The sequence below is a fragment of the Natrix helvetica genome (genome assembly GCF_964273705.1).
Source record: "Natrix helvetica genome assembly, chromosome: 4".
In the NCBI taxonomy this organism is placed as follows: Eukaryota; Metazoa; Chordata; class Lepidosauria; order Squamata; family Natricidae; genus Natrix; species Natrix helvetica.
Genome location: NC_138550.1, coordinates 16234092 through 16254185, shown reverse-complemented (window position 1 = coordinate 16254185; position 20094 = coordinate 16234092). Strand labels below are relative to the sequence as shown.

Genomic DNA, 20094 nt, shown 5'->3' with positions numbered 1-20094 from the left:
CATCAGCAAAAGTTTTACCAGAAGGTAAAAGTCCATCATGGAAAAAAAAAAACCAAATGGCTTAAAGTTATTTAATTAGAAGAAATGGCTCTTACTCATCTTTTTAATGAAAGGCACAGCCTCAGCCCCGGGTGAAAAAAAATCCCGCTTGATGAATCCCAGCTACTTTGTTTGTAATTGCACAATAAGTTTGTGCAGTCAATATAATGTGTCATTCCAAAGCATCATTTTGTGTCTTTGACAAATCAACAAACTTCTAGCTCTCTGAGTCATGTTACTGTTGATTTTATGGAGCAGGCTTGAAGTATATATAGAGGAAGACTTAGTACATTACATACACAGATCCACTTCCAGCAGCTGAAAACTTTTGTGACTTCACATTTGGAAGACAGACGTGAAGATGAAAATGAATTTGCTGCTGACAATCGCTCTATTTGGAACGCTTGCTTGGGCTTTGCCCATCGGTCAAGAGACTGAGAGAATTTCAAAAAAGGACAGGGAACTTGCTGAGGTAATGGTTGATAGTAATTCATAAATAAGGATGGAGAACCTCTGGTCCTCCAGCTGTTGCTCAGTTATACCTCTTAGTAATTCAAAAGGGTGGGAAGTGCTGGGAATTTTAATTCAGCAACATCTGGAAGATCTCCTAGTCTATACCTGTGCATGATTATAAGCTTAGAACATCTGTATTATGACTAGCTTCTCTGTAGCTTGATGTCTATGTTGGATAGACTTGATGTTTCTAACTTGGTGGTTATGCTATCTAGGCATTATGAATTGTCTTCCTAAGCATCTGAAGGTAACAGATTGGGGAATTTTGCAATTTATAATTACTGTTCATTGGGATGAAGTGGCTCAGTGGATGAGCTTGTCGATCAGAAGGTCGGCAGTTCGGCGGTTTGAATCTCTAGCGCCGCATAACAGAGTGAACTCCCATTACTTGTCTCAGCTTCTGCCAACCTAGCAGTTCAAAAGCATGTAAAAAAAGCAAGGAAAAAATAAGGACCACCTTTGGTGGAAAGGTAACAGCGTTCCATGTGCCTTTGCTGTTTAGTCATGCTGGCCACATGACCACGGAGACGTCTTCGGACAGCACTGGTTCTTTGGCTTTGAAACGGAGATGAGCCCCGCCCCCTAGAGTCAGGAACGACTAGCACATATGTGCAAGGGGAACCTTTACCTTTAATTATTGTTATTGCTTACAACAAAGGCTAAGATGGGGAGATTCATTCTGAAATAGGAAAACGGCATCTAAGGGGGGGAAATCTAATCAATTTAATTCTATTTCAGAAATACATACAGCATTATTATCCTGAATCAGATTCAACACCTGTGATCAAAAGCAAAGCCAAGAATGGCATTGCTCCAGAAAAAATACGGCAGATGCAGGATTTCTTGGGGTTGAAAGTGACTGGCAAATTGGATGCAAGCACTTTGGATGCTATTAAAAAACCCAGGTGTGGCATTGCTGACATAGGAGAATACAGCATGTTTCCTGGTTCACCTAAATGGGCGAAGAAAGCACTGACATACAGGTAAGAAGTGAAAGTCTTTTCTTGAATTTAAAATGCCACTTGAGGATTATTAAGACCACAGAGAGTTTTATAGTATCTTAGACACTGACAAATGCATTAACACAGAAGCTTTTGCATATTACACCTCCTGATTTTGTTTAAGCAAGAATAAAATTTCACTGAAGGATACAGATAGGGTGCAAAGTACTATTAGTGAATAAATCCAATACTTGAGAGCAAATGAAGATGACATAAAATCCCACCGTTGTTTATCTTTTTTATTCTACTGCCAAGTTCAGATGAAATTATTGAGGAAACAGAAAAATAAAAGTAGAAGAGAAATAAAATGAAATGCCTTGGAAGATCCGTGGATGGCAGGTTACAACCCCAAGCAAGGGTACTTCCCACTTCATCCTACTGCTTGAAGTCTTTCTTACAAGTCTCTTCATGCCACAATCATATGGTCCTTCAGGATTTATTGGTCATATTAATAATGATTTCTCCTGCAGAATGGCTATTTCACCATATTTGAATCTTTCTCTGTAAATCAAACTAGAGATTGTTGTTGTTGTTAGTTGCGAAGTCATGTCCAACCCATCATGACCCCATGGACAATGTTCCTCCAGGTCTGTCTACCATCCCCTGGAGTCCATTTGAGCTCATCCCTACTGCTTCAATGACTCCATCCAGCGACCTCATTCTCTGTCGTCCCCTTCTTCTTTTGCCCTCAATCTCTTGCAGCATTAGGCTCTTCTCCAGTGAGTCCTTTCTTCTCATTAGGTGGCCAAAAGATTTGAGTTTCATCTTCAGGATCTGGCCTTCTAAAGAGCAGTCAGGGTTGATCTCCTCTAGGACTGACTGGTTTGATCACCTTGCAGTCCAAGGGACTCGCAGGAGTCTTCTCCAGCACCATAATTCAAAGGCCTCAATTCTTTGGTGCTCAGTCTTTCTCATGGTCCAACTTTCACAGCCATACATTACAAAATCCAAACTAGGGATACTTGAATATGTTTGATAGCACATTGTCTATTTGTACTATGTCCCACTGTAGCCATTTAGAAGCAACACTTCTGAACCAGACTAAAACATGTTAAAAAGTTGTCTCCTTGTGCTTGGTATGGAACCTTCTTTACATTCATTTATCACCTTTTCACAGGATTCTAAACTATACCCCTGACATGGAACCCCGCTATGTAGACTATGCAATCGAGAAAGCTTGGAAAGTGTGGAGTGATGTGACTCCCTTGACCTTCACCAGGGTTTATAGGAAACCTGCCGACATTGAAATCTCTTTTGTTAATGGAGGTAAGTAAATCACTTTACAGTAGGTAAAGTAGCCTGAAGGTCACATTCAGGGGCTTAAAGTATGTTTTTATTTTCTCAGTACACGGAGATGTTTTTCCTTTTGATGGGGAAGGTGGAAATTTGGCCCATGCCTTTTCACCTGCTTTTGGTGGAGACGCCCATTTCGATGAAGATGAATTCTGGGCCAAGGATTTGAAAGGTATCTTTCATTTTAAACTTTTAAATGTTTGCATGTGTTTGAAAAAAATTGAAACACAGAGTGGCTTTTGGTGAGATGGATGGCTATATAAATTTGATAGACATATGGTTGGTTGGATGGATGGATGGGTGGATGGATGGATGGGCAGGCAAACAGAGAGACAGACAGACAGACAGACAGACAGACAGACAGACAAAGATGAACAGAGCTCACTAGTATTATATTGTAGCATGGCAATTCCCTCCCCATTTGTATAATTCACTGAAGAAAAACAAAACTTAAAGTCAAGGTGATGGCCTTTTTTAAGGTCCTAGAAGCCTAGAGTTGGAAAGTTCTATGTGGACCATGAAGTCCACCTGGCTACTTTGCTCAGGAAACCAATTTAAAAGTTACACTTGAGTACTCCCCTTGAGTACTCACTATCTATAGTTGAGTACCCACTATCTATATCTATATTCTCGATAGATAGATAGATAGATAGATAGATAGATAGATAGATAGATAGATAGATAATATTTCCTGAATGAATGAATGTTTGTTATAGTAAGTATCAATTTCATTTGAGATCCTCCTTTTCCATTCTAGGAACCAACCTTTTCCTGGTAGCTGCCCATGAGTTTGGCCATTCTTTAGGGCTTCAACATTCCAGTGATTTAGGGGCTCTGATGTTTCCCATCTATCAACCAATGGATCCCAAAGACCTAAGACTTCACCGTGATGATATTGCAGGCATCCAGAGCCTTTATGGTGAGTAGAGATACCCAGCTGAAGAAACGGATTAATAGTCCAGAGTGGTTTGAAAGACTATGAAAAAGACATGCACAATTTTTGAAATGCAATGTTATTGTTCATGCTACATTCTTAGGGACCATCCTGATCAAATATGGAATACTATTTGACATGACCACGAAGAGAGCAACCGGATTCTAAAAAATATGAAAGCTCTCCTTTTTTTCTTAAGAACTAAATCAGAAATCACGTTCTCCAGATTCATTTTCCAATTTAGGATAAACATGTGAGAATATTGTATCACTAAAATCTAAACATTATCATTCCACACCACCTGCAGATAGGCCGAATATGTATTAACCCAGAGGTGGGCTTCAAAAATTTTAGCAAGGGGTTTCTGCCCAGTTGCTGGATGGGCATGGCCATGGTAGGTGTGGCCTAGTTGACTCCTGCATCACAGCAAGGGAGTATTTTTGCTCTCCCTGTGCTCCGGAGGCTTTCCTCGAGCCTCCGGGAGAGTGAAAATGCCCTCCCCAGTGGCCTTCTGGGGGCCATACATGGGCCTGTTTTTGGCCTTCCCGAACTTCCAGTAGGCCCATTTTTCTCTCTCCCTGAGCCTCTGCCCGTGCCCTGCATCCAAAACGAGCCATGTGGGTACTCCTGGGAGGGGTGGGGTGGGGTGGGCCAGCCTGGAGTGGGATTTGGTGGTTCTGCAAACTGCACAGAATCTTAGCTAGAGGTTCTCTCAAACCCCTGCGAACCCCCAGCAGCCCATTCCTGTATTAACCATATGAAAGTGGTTGAAAAGATATACAATACGATGTCTACACCCCCACCCCCCTTCATGTGAACTGGAAGAAATTTTCTTGAAGAAGTTTGTAAATCCCACTTCTTTTTTAATTTCTTCTCATGCTCTTTTTTTCAAGGAGCCCCTGGAGATGATGATGAGAATGAGAATGTATTGGAAGACCCTACAACTGCCCCAACAGAAGTACCACCAACAGAACCATGCCACCCTGACCAAGCTTTTGATGCTGTGACTTCTCTTAGAGGAGAAACCATATTCTTTAAAGACAGGTAAATGTAGTGCAATATTCTGAAGCCATCTTTCTATCCCAGATGCCAGGGATTAAATGAAGAATCTTTTATATGTTTTTTAACATATGGGTCTAATGACATCAAACCATGACATGTTAAATGACAATACATTCCTGACGTTATCATACAAATGCCATAATCATGTATTTGCTTCATGAAGTCTTACATGACACATAATTAATTACATCATGTATATAGTTATTCCATCCTCATTCATCCAAGTAGCTTTCCCGGCAAATATCAGTGCAGGTTCTGCCCTTGAATTATGTTCCTTCTCCTTTCTCTTCTATCAATGTAGTTTCTTCTGGCGAAAAAATCCCCTCCGAAGTGCAATTGAGAAAGATCCCATTTCTGCTTTCTGGCCAACTTTGAGCACTGGCATAGATGCTGCGTATGAAAACAGAGACAAGGACATCGTCTTTCTTTTTAAGGGTAAATAATTCCTCTTTTCAATGCCAACACAATGAATAGTCCGAATTTAAAGTATGTGGAGGAAGGGGGGAAGGATAACTGATAAGATGGACTGTGCAAGTGCCCATAAGTAGGATCTAGCTGTTTTCCCTGAAAACATAGCTAGAAAGGAAACATAGTCCCATAAGAATCCAGCATACATTAAATCATATCATTGATCTCTGTAATCTGGCATTGGCAGCAGATCTCCAAAGGTTTTCCAATTCTACTGGGACTTCCTGAAGATTGAACTGGGACCTAGGAATTGGAACTCTCCCTAAAAGGAGTGTCCTCGCTTAAAAAGTTGTATAGAAGAGTACGTTTCTTGACTGCCTTTAGTAATAAGACACTAACATACGTGTCAAATAACGGTTCCAAGGGAAAATGTGAGATACTTCTATGGATCATTGCATAGTAGAAAATGAACTAAATATGGACTCAGTATTGCCCCATGTATTGTTTTTGGTGTCCAATATATCCCCAAATCTCCATTCTACCTTTCTTCAATCATGGAGCCTAAGGTAGCATCTGTTGGGCTCCCAGTCAATGATCAAGAGGAGACAATCTTAGTGTAGTAATGCAGTGACATCACTGAAGTGGGCTGGGATAAGATTTTTGTTTGATTTTTCTTATTGCTATCTCCAAAAGTAGGGGATTGATTTGATCAGTAGACTTAATGCTACTTCAGCATTCTTATCTCTACTAGTTGAAGGAATGTCCACCCTTGCAAACTCACGTGGATGTCAATATAACTCACTCTCTGAATCTGGAACACCCCATCTCCCTAACCAAGTTTTTATTCCTTCTGACAGATGTGTACATTTTGTTATCTTTTGTTTAACAGGACAAAAGTATTGGTCTTCCAGGGGAAATATTATAGAGCATGGTTTCCCAAGGGACATCCAGAGTCTGGGCTTCCCACACAACATTAAAAAAGTTGATGCAGCAGCTTATGACAGTAATTCAAAGAAAGCATACTTCTTTTCTGGTGACCGTTATTGGAGGTAAAGGAAAAATGTTACATTTATGATCTTGCCTTACCCTGAAATGCTCCAACTGCACCATATGTGTCTTGCTTTGTTTTATTGGGTTGGATATAATTTTAATTATCCTCCACAAGTGGGATTTTACCCTCACAGAATCTCTTCTAGCGAAGTGGAACATGCTATGATATACCTCATTAGACAAAACATATTACTTTCAGCTTACCTTTTTGTTTTGTGCCTTAGACTGTGCTCTTATAATATATCAGTTCAAATAAATTTTTATTATAGTCAAAGGCCAGCATAAGGAGTGTGGGATACAAAAAAAATGAAAAACATAAAAAATACCCAGCATAAATAACAGCCTCCTCCATTTTTCTTCAGCAGCAACTGTTCTGTGATAGGTCAGAATAATAATAGCAACAGAATAATTCAAAATCACTTCATGAATTTCCCTAGAAGTAATGATTCTAGAAGTAATACATAGCTAACAAGAATGCTAGCTTGTGATACCAATGGAGAAAGTTATACGGATTCTTGAAGTAATTTACATTTCTAAATTATTCTTCTTCTTCTTCTTCTTCTTCTTCTTCTTCTTCTTCTTCTTCTTCTTCTTCTTCTTCTTCTTCTTCTTCTTCTTCTTCTTCTTCTTCTTCTTCTTCTTCTTCTTAGGTATGATGATGAAAAGAACTCCATGGAGCAAGGGTATCCAAGAAAAATAGCAGCTGACTTCCATAGCATTCGCTCCAAGGTGGATGCTGCTTTTATAGATAATGGTAAGATCATTTCTGTTAACTTAATCAAAATCCATTGTCCATTCAGAATTCTGAATGGACCAATCAAAATCCATGTGGAGATAGAGATTTTACAGTATCCTTTCCTGCCACGCCCACCAAGCCATGTCACACCCACCAAGCCACACCCACAGAACCAGTAGTAAAAAAATTTGAATCCCAACACTGGAATAGCCTTAGGTTTACTTAGGTTAATGAAGGAAAATCGGTCAACTTTAATTCTCATAACTGGTCTCAATGTTTCTTCATCTCAAGGAAAAGCCTCTTCAGTAGATTTCTGGATAAAAACTCTGTGAAATCTAAATCTCTTAGTTTTCAAAAAGTACAAAACATTTGTACTGAAAACCCAACAACTGATTTCTTAAAAACCATAGCAATGCTGAATGCCTCCCATAGGTTTATATAATTAACACTGCCAGTTACCATAACTGTAAGCAGTCCCAAGAACAAAAGTTACCACAGATGTGTAACTTTAATGTGACAGAAAGGGTACATTATGTAATATAACCATGTCAACTATTTTAAACTTTAATCAGTGTTGACTTCTAAGTGAAAGAAAATCGAATTGAATGTTTATCTTCTGAACATTTATGTGTCTAGTCCCAACCTACTTTATGGAGAGCACACACTTTTCCATGTGCAACACTCATTCTGAAAAAGGGAGACTGTATGCTAGAAAACTTTATCACTGTGAAATGGCCAGTTCCTCATTCCAATTATTTATATTACATATATTTTAGGGATGCTAGTAAGATTCCATCAAAACTGAAAGGGAAACAAGACAGATGAAAACTTCATAATAGCTGGGAATCAACTGTCCTTGTTTAATTAAGCTATCTTGTTTATTCTTTTAGGACATTTCTATTTATTCAATGGTCCAAATCAATATGAATTTGACTCTGCAACCAAGAGATTTCTGGGCATAAAGAGCAGTAATAGCTGGCTGGGTTGCCAGTGATATGGCAGGAAGAAGAGAAAGGAGCCAAGACCTGTGGTATCCATTCATCCTAACTCTCAAGAGCTAGCTGATGTTGCCAGTTAATGTTGATTACTTGGTGTATTCCCTACTTTTGAGCCATGAAAACATCATAATGATTGTTTTCAGAAGGGAGAATTTCAAGATTGAATTTAATTTAATGTAACTTATTATAATGTATTATTTGTTAAAGTTTATGTTATTAAAATGTGTTTCTCAATAAAATCATCGTGGCTGATTTCTTTCCCGGAAAGCCAAGGTCTTTGACCATTGTCCTACCACATGGTGCCTTGGGAAGAGTGTCTTCTCATTTGAGCTCTATCTACCTGCCTGCTAAGAATAATGCTTCATTCAAGCAGAGAAGAGGTTCTGATTTTGATAATATACCCCTCCCCCCCAAAAAAAAACTGGTTGGGCATTTTGGGTGCCCCCAAATTCTATGTGATTTTTCACAATAAAAATCATGACTGGCTAGTTGAAAAGCCAATCAACGGAAAGATCATTTCTAGCAGGCATTTCTGATATCTCAATCTTTTTTTTTCTATTATGTGCCTTTGAGTCAGTGGGAACTTACCAAATTTATTAAGCTGGCAGGAATAGCCAACACCCTAGAAGGTAGGCTCAAGATCTAGATGAATCTTGACAGACTTGAACACTGGGCCCTACCTAACAAAAGAAATTCAATGTAGAGAAAAGTAAAGCCTTACACTTAGACAAGAAAAACCAAAAGTACACATATAGACTGGGTGAAACCAGGCTTAATAGCAGTAACTGTGACCGGGATTTTGGAGTCTCAGTGACAACCAATTAAATATGAGCCAGCAGTGTGCAGCGGCAACCAAGAAAGCCAATTCATTAAATTGCATTAACAGAGGGATACAATCAAGATCAAGTGAAGTACTAACACAACTCTATAAAGCTTTATTCTATAAAGACTACACCTAGAATACTACATCCAGTTTCAGTCACCACATTATAAAAAAGATGTTTCTAGAAAGAGTGCAGAGAAGAGCAGCCAAGGTGATTAGGAGACTGGAGGCTAAAATATTCAATGAACGGAACTGGGCATGGCTAGTCTAATGAAGAGAAGGACCAGGGAAGACATGATAGCAGTGTTCCAATATTTGAGGGACTGCCACAGAGGGGAAGGGGCCTAGCTATTTTTCAAGGCACCTGAAGGCCAGACAAGAAATAATGGATGGAAACTGAACAAGGAAAGACAGTGAGACCAATCAACCAATGGAACAGTTTGCCTTCTGAATTTATGGGAGCTTCATCACTGGGGGCTTTCAAGAAGAGATTGGACTGCCATCTGTCAGAAATGGTGCTTGGGCAGGGGGTTGGACTAGATGACCTACGTGGTCCCTTCCAACTCTGCTAATCTGTTAAAAATGCCTGTATTAGTGCTTGCAGTTTTCCTGGAAAGGTGTTCAGAAGTGATTGGCCTTTGTCTCCTTCCTAGGGCTGAGAAACAATGACTAACCCAAGACACCCAGCTGCCTTTGTGCCCAAGTTGGGACTAGAATTCATGAACTCATAGTTTCCAGCCTGAAGTCTTAACCAATACAGTTAACCTAATATTTTATTAGTATTAGCAAAACCATTACAGAATGATTGAAGAGTTTAAACAAAATCAGAATCTCATTTAAATAATGTCAGATACCAGCAGGAATATTAGGAACAACTCTGTTACATACCTACTTTGTTACATACGTACTATTGCATTTTGATCTTGGACCAAACACACACACACACAGAGACAAAACATCCCAACCAATTCATGTTTTGAGTATAGAATTATAAAAGAGAAGGAAACCCTTCCTGTAAAAGTACAAGGATACTGATAAGTTTTAAAAAGTTTTCATATAAAAAGGGGAAATTAGGGCGCAATTTTATACATGCTTTAATGGATTAAATTCTGCCACAATTTCCCCTTTACATCTAGAACAGTGTTTCTCAAACTTGGTGACTTTAAGTCCTGTGGACTTCAACTCCCAGAATCCCCCAGCCAGCACAGCTGGCTGGGGGATTCTGAGAGTTGAAGTCCACAGGACTTAAAGTCACCAAGTTTGAGAAACACTGATCTAGAACAATAGACTTCATTCAGAGAACATAAGACTCAGAAAATAGCAAGGACTCCACAGTACAACCATGAACGATGTATGCTATCTTCTATTGAAATAACAATCAGGGTCTAAATTATGCATAAAGAACTCTCTGACAAATTGAAAGACAAAAAAGATAAGTATAAAAAGTGGAAGGAGGAGGACATAACTAAGGCAGAATATCAGCAAATAGCCCGAGCATGTAAAGATGAAGTGAGGAAAGCTAAGGCTCACAATGAAGAAAGGCTTGGCACAAAAGTAAAAAATAACAAAAAAAGAGCTTCTTTCAACATGTTAAAAACAAGGAAAAGGTTAAAGAAACAATTGGTCCATTGCTGGGAGAAAGAAAACAGTCCAACCTATCAAAAACAGCACCATGAAAATCAGATTAGGAACACAAGTTGAAATAGGGAAGAAAATGGTAAGTGAGCACCTGTCTACCCTAGACGAGTTCAAATCACAAGGACCAGATGGATTACACCCCAGGGTTCTGAAGGAACTGGCAGACGAATCTCAAAACCACTGAACTATATCTTTCAGAGATCCTGGAGCACCGGGGAACTACCAGAGGACTGGAAAAGAGCTGATGTGGTTCCCATCTTCAAAAAAGGGAAAAAAAACAGATCCAGGAAACTACAGTCCTATCAGCCTGACCTCAATACCAAGAAAGATTCTGGAAAAAATAATCAAGCAATGAATTTGCGAACACCTAGAAGCAAACAAAGTCATAGCCAAAAGCCAATATGGGTTTGTCAAAAACAGATCAATCCAGACTAATCTTATTGCATTCTTTGATAATGTGACAAAATTAGTGGATCAGAGGAATGCCATCGATATAGTTTACTTGGACTTCAGTAAGACATTTGATAAGGTAGACCATAACCTACTACTAGATAAAGTAGAAGAATGTGGGTTGGACAGCATCACCACCAGATGGATTCGTAACTGGCTGACCAACCGCACTCAATGTGTAGTCCTCAATGGAACTGCATCTTCATGGAGGGAAGTATGCAGTGGAGTACCCCAAGGCTCTGTTTTGGGCCCCAGTACTCTTCAACATCTTCATCAATGATTTGGATGAGGGAATAAATGGGGAACTCATCAAATTTGCAGATGACACCAAGCTGGCAGGAATAGCCAACACTCCAGAAGATAAGCTAAAGATACAGAAGGATCTTGACAAACTTGAAAAATGGGCAGTATCTAATAAAATGAAATTCAATGGTGAAAAGAGTAAGGTTCTACATTTAGGCAATAAAAGCGAAATGCACAGGTACAGTATGGGTGGTACCTTGCTCAACTGTGAAAGGAATCTTGGAGTCCTAGTGGACAACCATTTAAATATGAGCCAGCAGCTGCCAAAAAAGCCAACACAGTTCTAGGCTGCATCAACAGAGGGATAGAATCAAGATCACATGAAGTGTTAATACCACTTTATAATGCCTTGGTAAGGCCACACTTGGAATACTGCATTCCGTTTTGGTCACCATGATGTAGAAAAGATGTGGAGACTCTAGAAAGAGTGCAGAGAAGAGCAACAAAGATGATTAGGGGACTGGAGACTAAAACATATGAAGAACTGTTGCAGGATCTGGGTATGTCTAGTTTAATGAAAAGAAGGACTAGGGGAGACATGATAGCAGTGTTCCAATATCTCAGGGGTTGCCACAAAGAAGAGGGAGTCAAACTATTCTCCAAGGCACCTGAGGATAGAACAAGAACCAATGGGAGGAAACTAATCAAGGAGAGAAGCAACTTAGAACTGAGGAGAAATTTCCTGACAGTTAGAACAATTCACCAGAGGAACAGCTTGCCTCCAGAAGATGTAAATGCCCCAACACTGGAAGTCTTTAAGAAGATGTTGGATAGCCATTTGTCTGAAACGGTATAGGGTTTCCTGCCTAGGCAGGGGGTTGGACTAGAAGACCTCCAAGGTCCCTTCCAACTCTGCTATGATATTGTATTGTATTTTCCTTGGAAAGTAATGACTTCACACTGGGACTTCACAATACTATGAGTAGGCAGTAATCTTGTGAAATCTGCAGTGTAAGCATTTTCTGCCCCTCACTCTTCCTATTATCTCATCTGTTGCAGTTTTGCCATCACTACCTTATATAGCAGATTAATGTTGTTCATAAAATTCCATCACACAGCCTCTTATAATATACATGATATATGTAATAGTCATGGTGAGATAGAGTTGGTCATAAGTTTATTCCCTAAATCCAAGAGTCTTTCCCTCCTTAAAACACTGATTGGATAATGAATGGTGATCTAATTGTAAGGCTATTCAGATTTAAGAACAGACTCCTTAAAATCCAGAATTTCCCTCCTCCTAGCATAAATCCTTGCCACTTCACATGACATAAAAGTCCCTTTCTCCTTCTTAGGGCAGCTATCAATACACAAACATTTGTTGAATAGTTTAGCTATGGAAAATCACATTGGTGCAAGAGATTTGTGGAAGTATGAAATAAAAATGCATTGGTTTACACTCACTCACTTTGATCATAATTGTCTGGGTTCCAAATAGCATCCGAAAGTAAACCAGAATCCAAGGCAAAGTATTGCTCAAAGTTCCAATTTATTGAGAGTGCCATGTTGGCCCATCTGGGAAAACCTGAATTTGAAGGCTTCCCCGTTTTCCCCATCCAGTTGAAAGTTCAAGATCTTGCCCCCACACCCACAAGACCATCACATGGTCCAATCTTACTCTGCCATGCTGGCAGTTCCACTCATCCAGTTCCGGTCAGGTGCAGAGGTGCAAAGATAAAGGATGACCTTGGCTTTCTAAAAAGAATTTTGTTATGGCTACATAGCATCTAACTCCGTACAACTCCCCCCCTCCCATTTTACCACAGTAGAAAATGCATAGTAGAATAATAGAAAGTGTGGCAGGCCAAAGATCCAAACAAAAAGATGGCTGCAGGCCTGACAATAAGTAAATGAAATTCTGTCCCATATTATCTTACTTTGCCATATAGCAGTGATGGCGAACCTATGGCACGCGCGCCACAGGTGGCACGCGGAGCCATTTGTCAGGGCATGCGAGGCGCTACCCTGAGTTCACCCTTTTTTAAAGCCATTTTTCGCCCTCCCCAGGCTCCAGAGGCTTTATAAGAGCCTGGGGAGGGAGAAAAGAGCCTCCCCCACCCCACCCCCAGAGGCCCTTTGGAGGCTTCATGAGCTTCCCTGACGCCTTCAGGGTGCTCAAAACGACCCTCCGAGCAAACTCACTTCCTGTTTGCTCGGAGGATCGTTTTGAGCATTCCGAAGGTTCAGAGACTGTCTGGAGGCTTCCCTGACACCTCCGGAGGGCATCCGGGGGGCGGGGGAGGTTGTTTTCGCCCTTTCCAGGCTCCTATAAAGCCTCTGGAGCCTGGGGAGGGCGGAAAAAGCATGTAAAAATGGGGGGAGCGCCTGTAGTGCGCGCATGCGCACTGGGGGGGTCACATATTGCATTATGGGTGTGGTACGCCCACACACAACCCCCCTGCGTTTCCCCCCACTTATGGCACGCGAGCCAAAAAAGGTTCACCATCGCTGCCATATAGAATAGTCTTTGAACAAATGCAGGGAGTACTCCCACTGCCTCTTCCAGTCATGATTAAATGTGTTCTAGAAAAACATCCAAGAAACAGGATGTTTAAATATAGTGATGAAAGTAAGTGTGACTGTTGGGTTAAAAATAAAATAATTGAAGACTTAGATAACTTCATTTTTTACAAATATAGTAGATCAAACTAGAATAGTACAAAACTCAAGCTTCAAAAGTATGAACTGTCCTTACTCTTTTGTCATTGTTTTCATGACTTTTGCAAAATAATGTAAATAATAAAAATGATGCATATGAAGATTAAGCACCGGCTAAAGAACTGGTAGCTGTGATTTGAAACTGATGTGTACCATTGCTTTTTAAAAATAATTCCAGATGCTACATATCAAGCAGAGGTAGTATTCTACCAGTTCAGACCAGTTCACCTGAACCGGTAGCGGAAATTGTGCGTGGCCCCGCCCACCCGTCCCAGCTCTACGGCATCCCATTTAGGCCCTTTTTTCACCGAAAGCGCATGCGCAGAAAGCTGTGCACTTGCACACACACTCACATTTGCGAACCAGTAGGAAGATAAGTGTATACCACCCCTGGTGTCAAGGAATGGAATACCAAAGGATGACCCAACCAGTCATTGCCAATTACAATCATTAGCATTATCATTGTAAATCTTGATAAACACCAATGAGTTATTGGCCTTTCATGATAAGAAACAATAATTAGGTTCTTCTTGCTAAGCAGTTAATATACAGAAACCCTCTTTGGCAAGTAAGTCAACGTAGGCAGAATTTGGATAGCAACTTTAGTACTTTAGTTACTTGAAATCAATTACTAAAGAACAATTATTTTAAGGATTTTCAAGAACTACGGAGAGAATGATCTTTGCCTAATGTACATCAGCAAAAATAGAACAAAGCATATTTTTGTTGCTCAATATGGATCAGACAGTTTCTTTTGTCATAGTCTTAATTGGGATTGTATTACCCCAAGGGACTTCCCATTCTGCATCACAATTTTCTGGACTATTTATAACATATCTTTGTTCATCCTCCGTAGTATGACCGTTACCTTGGAGTCTGTATCATCTTTGAGGGTTTTTTTTTTTTGGGGGGGGGAGAACCCATTCCTTAAGATGTTGATGATAATACTAGCATATCTCACCATTTATAAGGTTATAGCATATAAATGTGTTGCCATCTCTTTAATTTATTTTGACACAAAGAGGCACTCTATGTTGTTTTCTTTGCATTTATGATAGTAGACAGCCACGTCTACGCTGGCTTGGGCATGTCGTGAGAATGGCTGATGGTTGGATTCTGAAAGATCTCCTGTATGGAGAATTAGTGCAGTGGAAAACGCCCCAGAGGGAGACCACAGCTGCAATATAAGGATATCTGCAAGAGGGATTTAAAGGCCTTGGGAATGGACATTAACAGCTGGGAAACCTTGACCTCTGATCTTTCAGCTTGGAGGCTAAAGACGCAGCATGGCCTTCTTCAATTCGAAGAGATACTTGTTCGGCAGGCTGAATCAAAGAGGCAGTCCTGGAACCAGCGAAATCTGGGGGATGGGCAGGGGACAGAATGTATCTGCCCTCAGTGTGGAAGGGATTGCCACTCTTGAATTGGTCTTTTTTAGCCACACCAGATGCTGCTTTAGGACCTCTTTCCAGAGCAGGATACCATAGTCATTTGAGAGTGAAGGATGCCCATTTCTATGATAGTAGGGCTTAACTCTTCCTTTTTGTAGTTAAGGCAAATTAACTGTATCCATCCCAAGTTGCTTGACACATGCCAACAGAGTGAGCTAAGAGGAAGTTGTATCTTATATTCTGATAAGTTTAATTAAAATATATTTTTTAAAATATGCTGTTTATACAGTGCTACATTGCATTGCATTTTGCATCTTATGCTTAGTTGAGAAGTGCCTGATGCCTTATGTTCAATTGCCGTAATGCAAACACCAGATGTGCAACATTAAACCACAGCCTCCTTCCCCTCCAGTCCCATAAAAGCAGTTGGAAGGCTGTCAGAAATAGTTTGGTAATCTTGAATTACTGAGAAATGGCAGACACCATCATCACCCAGTCAATGTTGACCACGTAGATCCCATTTGATGAATTGCAATTCCGGGAAGAAGAGTAAGTTAATCCAAGAAAGGGAAAGAAAGTAAACTGCTATGGTCCCCATCTTTCATTTGTTGTTGAATTAATGTTGAATCAGTTAGCCAGGTCACTAGACTAATAATATTTACTTGTAAATCAATCAATCAATCAGAATAGAGCTTGGAAGAGAGCTTGGCGACCCTATACTATTTCAGACATGCGACTGTCCACTCTTTTCTTAAAAGCCTCCAGTGATGAAGCACCTACAACTTCTGAAGGCAAGCTGGTCCACTGGTTAATTGATTTCACTGTTAGGAAGTTTCTCTTTAATTCCAAGTTGGAATTCTCTTCTTGATTAGTTTCCATCCATTGTGTTTTATCTTACCTTCTAGTGCTTTGGAAAATAGGTTGATCCCTTCCTCTTAGTAGCAGCCCTTCATCTACTGGAATACTGTATTTATTTAATACATATGAGGTAATATACATTATATAATATAATGTATATTATATAATATATATTCTGAGCCTATCTGGTTGCAAAGATCTTATTTTTTCTGTCCCTGTTTCAAAACTGTAAACCCCTCCCCCAAATAGCCTATTGGCATTTTTGTAACTTTGGTAGCTTTCGTGGGTGTTATCAGAATTGTCAATGCCTGAAGCGACAAGAATGGCTAGCACAACCAGGAATGATCTTGTTGAGTTGCACAACTCTACAGGATTTTATAATCCTGCAACAGCTCATGGGAGAAGAACAGGGTTGAAATCAAGAACAGGCTTGTTCTCCTCCATCTCTTTTTCATAGCAGAAAATGGACTTTGTGTGTATGTGTGTGTATGTTTAAGTGACCCAGGGGTGGACTGCTGGGGGTTCGCACGGGTTTGGGTGATCCTCTAGCAAAGATTCTGCATGGTTCAGTGAACCCCCAAATCCCACTCCTGGCTGGCCCCGCCCCTCCCACCCCTCCCCCGCAGGAGTCGCCACGTGGCCCGTTTATCATGCCAGGTAAGGACAGGGCCCGCATGTAGCCTCAGAGAGGGCCTCCGGAGCCTGGGGAGAGTGAACCCCCCCCATGGTGCAGGAGGCCAACTAAGCCACACCCGCCATGGCCACGCCCAACCAGCAACAGGGCAGTGAATCCATTGCTGCAATTTTTGAAGCCCACCCTTGTATAAGTCAGTACTTGAAACATAAGTTCTTCCAAAACAGAGATCCGCATTCAAGTGTGAGAATGGGGTGGGTTGATGATTTCAAGAAGGGACATATGACAAATCATGTGCTGCACCATTGTCATGCAAGCTCCTCCCTTTTTGTGCATGTTGTGACATGCATGAAAGGGGTAGAGCTTTAGTTGCATGCACGATACTCTTTTAGTCTTTCTGATAAAAAGGTCAGATCCTGCAGATACTTTTACCCAGGAATAATTAAACGAAAGGATTATGGAGAGAGGTGAAGTTTCTGCCACTCAAAGTGGCTGCTTTGAGTTCAGGAGTTCAGAGACAAGTTGAGCATTTCAGAATGCTGGAACAAAAAATATTAGTTTTGCTGTGGTTTCAAATACACTTCAACTCAGCCAGAAACTGATGTGCTGACTCCTGCAATCCAAAACTGTTTTCAAATTTGTGCTATTTCTGGGACTATAAGTACTTTACACGTCTCATTGAGACATTGTCAATCCCATTAATGGAAGATCAGTTATACATTTATGTACATAATACTGCACTCATTAATAATACAATACAACCTCAATATTAATAATGATGATAACATTCTGAAAAATGCAGCATAAACAAGACCTGGAAAACTTTCTTATAAAAACTATAAACAATGTTGATCACATTATTTAAGTAGTTTTCTTCACCCCTGTACAAAAAGGATAGATAGATGATAGATGATAGATCAGGGGTGGGTCCCTGCCAGTTCTAACCTCTTCTATAGAAGAGGTTCCACAAATCTACCGTGCTGTTTAGAATGGTTCCAGCTCCCTCCCCCCGCCCATCTGCACATCATCAAGATGAAGAGCTAGAGGAGGAATTCTGGGAGTTGAAGTCCACAAGTCTTAAAGCTGTCAAATTTGAACACCCCTAGGGTTTTTTTTCCTAAAGGGTTAGGGGTGCAAGGATCTTGTAACTTGACAGCTTTAAGACTTGCATGCTTCAAATGCCAGAGTTTCTGAACCAACATTTTGGTTGCTAAGCAAGAGCATTGTTAAGTGAGTTTCACCACATTTTACAAGTTGGCCATGGCCACCCAGTCACATGACTGCCAAGCCACTCCCATCCGGTCATAGGACTGGCAAGCCACTCTCACAAAGCAGGCCACACCTACAGAAGAGGTTCTAAAATTTTTTGAAACCCACCACTGTGATAGATGATAGATGATAGATGATAGATAGATATATAGATGGATAGATACATAGATACATAGATAAATATAGATTATGTTGTTGTTGTTAGTTGCTTAGTCGTGTCCGACCCATCATGATCCCAGGGACAACATTCCTCCAGGCCTTCCTGTCCTCTACCATCCTCTGGAGTCCATTTAAGCTCACGCCTACTGCTTCGCTGACTCCATCCAGCCACCTCATTCTCTGTCACCCCCTTTGCCCTCAATCTTTCTTACCATTAGGCTCTTCTCCAATGAGTCCTTCCTTCTCATTAGGTGGCCAAAAGATTTAAGATTATAGATATAGATATACATTGTAGACAGATGATATAGAGATAGAGATAGAGACAGAGATAGAGACAGATTGACAAATTACAATTTATTGCTGTAAGTCAAGTGTAGAATATTCTTTTCAGAATTGTATATTAATTCTTGTAGCCAACCCCCATTCAGAAAAGTCTACAATTATTGAAGCCCTGGTAGCTCAAACCAAGAAGAATCTCTGCATCCACAATAGACTGTGCACATTGATGTTAACAAATCTGTTACTCTGAGCCCTAAAGCCAGCAATAATATGACAAAACCCAACTCCAAGAATAATTTCCCTGAGCCATTGAGGGATGGGTTTATTGAACTGTGTTTTCAGCTGGAGAGTAAATATGGTTGATTGATTATACCATGTGAACCATCCATTGTGATTTGTAAATGGTGGTTGATGTCTTCAACTATGCCAACATAACCTTTGTGGATTATTCAATCTAGCATGATGAAATAAACTATGCACAGAACAATCTGTGAACAAGGTTTAGCTACTCAGCATTGATATTTCTGGAAAAGTGAATTTTGTTCATAGAAACATTTCTAAATAGTATCTGATAGGGCTTCGAAGCTATACTGAGGTTCTGAATATCATCAATATTCTGAATCGTTCCTCAAAGTGGGATTTTTGTAAATTTGTTTTAAGATAACTCATGATTACCTCTATCATTTCCCTATGAACAAATGTTTATGAACAAAAATTTGGCTACTAGTAGCATACGCAGTTTAGCATTCATTATTTTCCTCTCACTTTCTGTCAGATATGAAATCGTGTCATTATTTATAAAGATTACATATTTTGTTTCTTTTAAAAAATGCCCTTAGTTTCTCTGCATCGTGGGGGGGAAAGGATTGTCTATTTATTGTATGGCACATTCACATCACATTTCAATAAATAAAACATGAGATAAAAAGATAAAATATGAAATATATGTCTAGCTCACAGATATAATTTTTGTTTCATTTGTCACAGCCTGGAAATCAGCAAAACCTCCATTATCAACTCTACTTTGGTACTCTGTCACTATATGTTGGATAATTTATTTTTTTGCCTTGCAGTCACAATTTGGTGAAGATATTTTGCTCCATTTATAAAAGGTATCAGCACATCTCCCATGGCTAAAGTGAATTTGATTCAGTATTGTCCATATTTCACAGGGCTGTTCAAATCCAGATGGGTGTTGTTGTTGTTTTTTTGAGATGCAAGCAAACTTTGATATTGTGGGGGGAAATTTTCTATCCAATGTTGTTTCCACATAGTGTTTAGATCAAAATAATCATCTAAAAGTACTTCAACAATAGAAATAGCTGGGTGTTTGGATCTCAACCTATTTTGCTCCAGGCAAAAGATTACTCCAATCATCTTCAGGTATTCTTGAAGGTGGCCATTTTTTTCTGAAGCAGATACGTGGCTCAAAACAGCCACCCAATATGTGGGAGTAGTTCGGATTCTCCCATTAACAATGTGCGTTGTCTCATGCGATTGTACACCAATCTTATTTGTGTATGGACTGTTAAGCCACACTGGGGCATAATTCTCTGTTCTTGAATAAACCAAGCTGAGTGCAGATATCCACAGCATGT

General features: G+C 40.0%; 1 protein-coding gene across 1 annotated transcript; it reads left to right on the top strand.

Annotated features, from left to right (window-relative positions):
- The first annotated feature begins 376 nt into the window (after positions 1-376).
- On the top strand, positions 377-8201 carry LOC309390566 (stromelysin-1-like). Its single transcript, XM_081950016.1, has 10 exons — positions 377-511; positions 1291-1535; positions 2671-2819; positions 2899-3018; positions 3604-3765; positions 4674-4824; positions 5144-5277; positions 6140-6299; positions 6951-7054; positions 7927-8201. The coding sequence occupies exons 1-10, from the start codon at positions 401-403 to the stop codon at positions 8028-8030; spliced, it is 1440 nt and encodes a 479-aa protein (XP_081806142.1). The 5' UTR covers positions 377-400; the 3' UTR covers positions 8031-8201.
- Positions 8202-20094: the final 11893 nt, after the last annotated feature.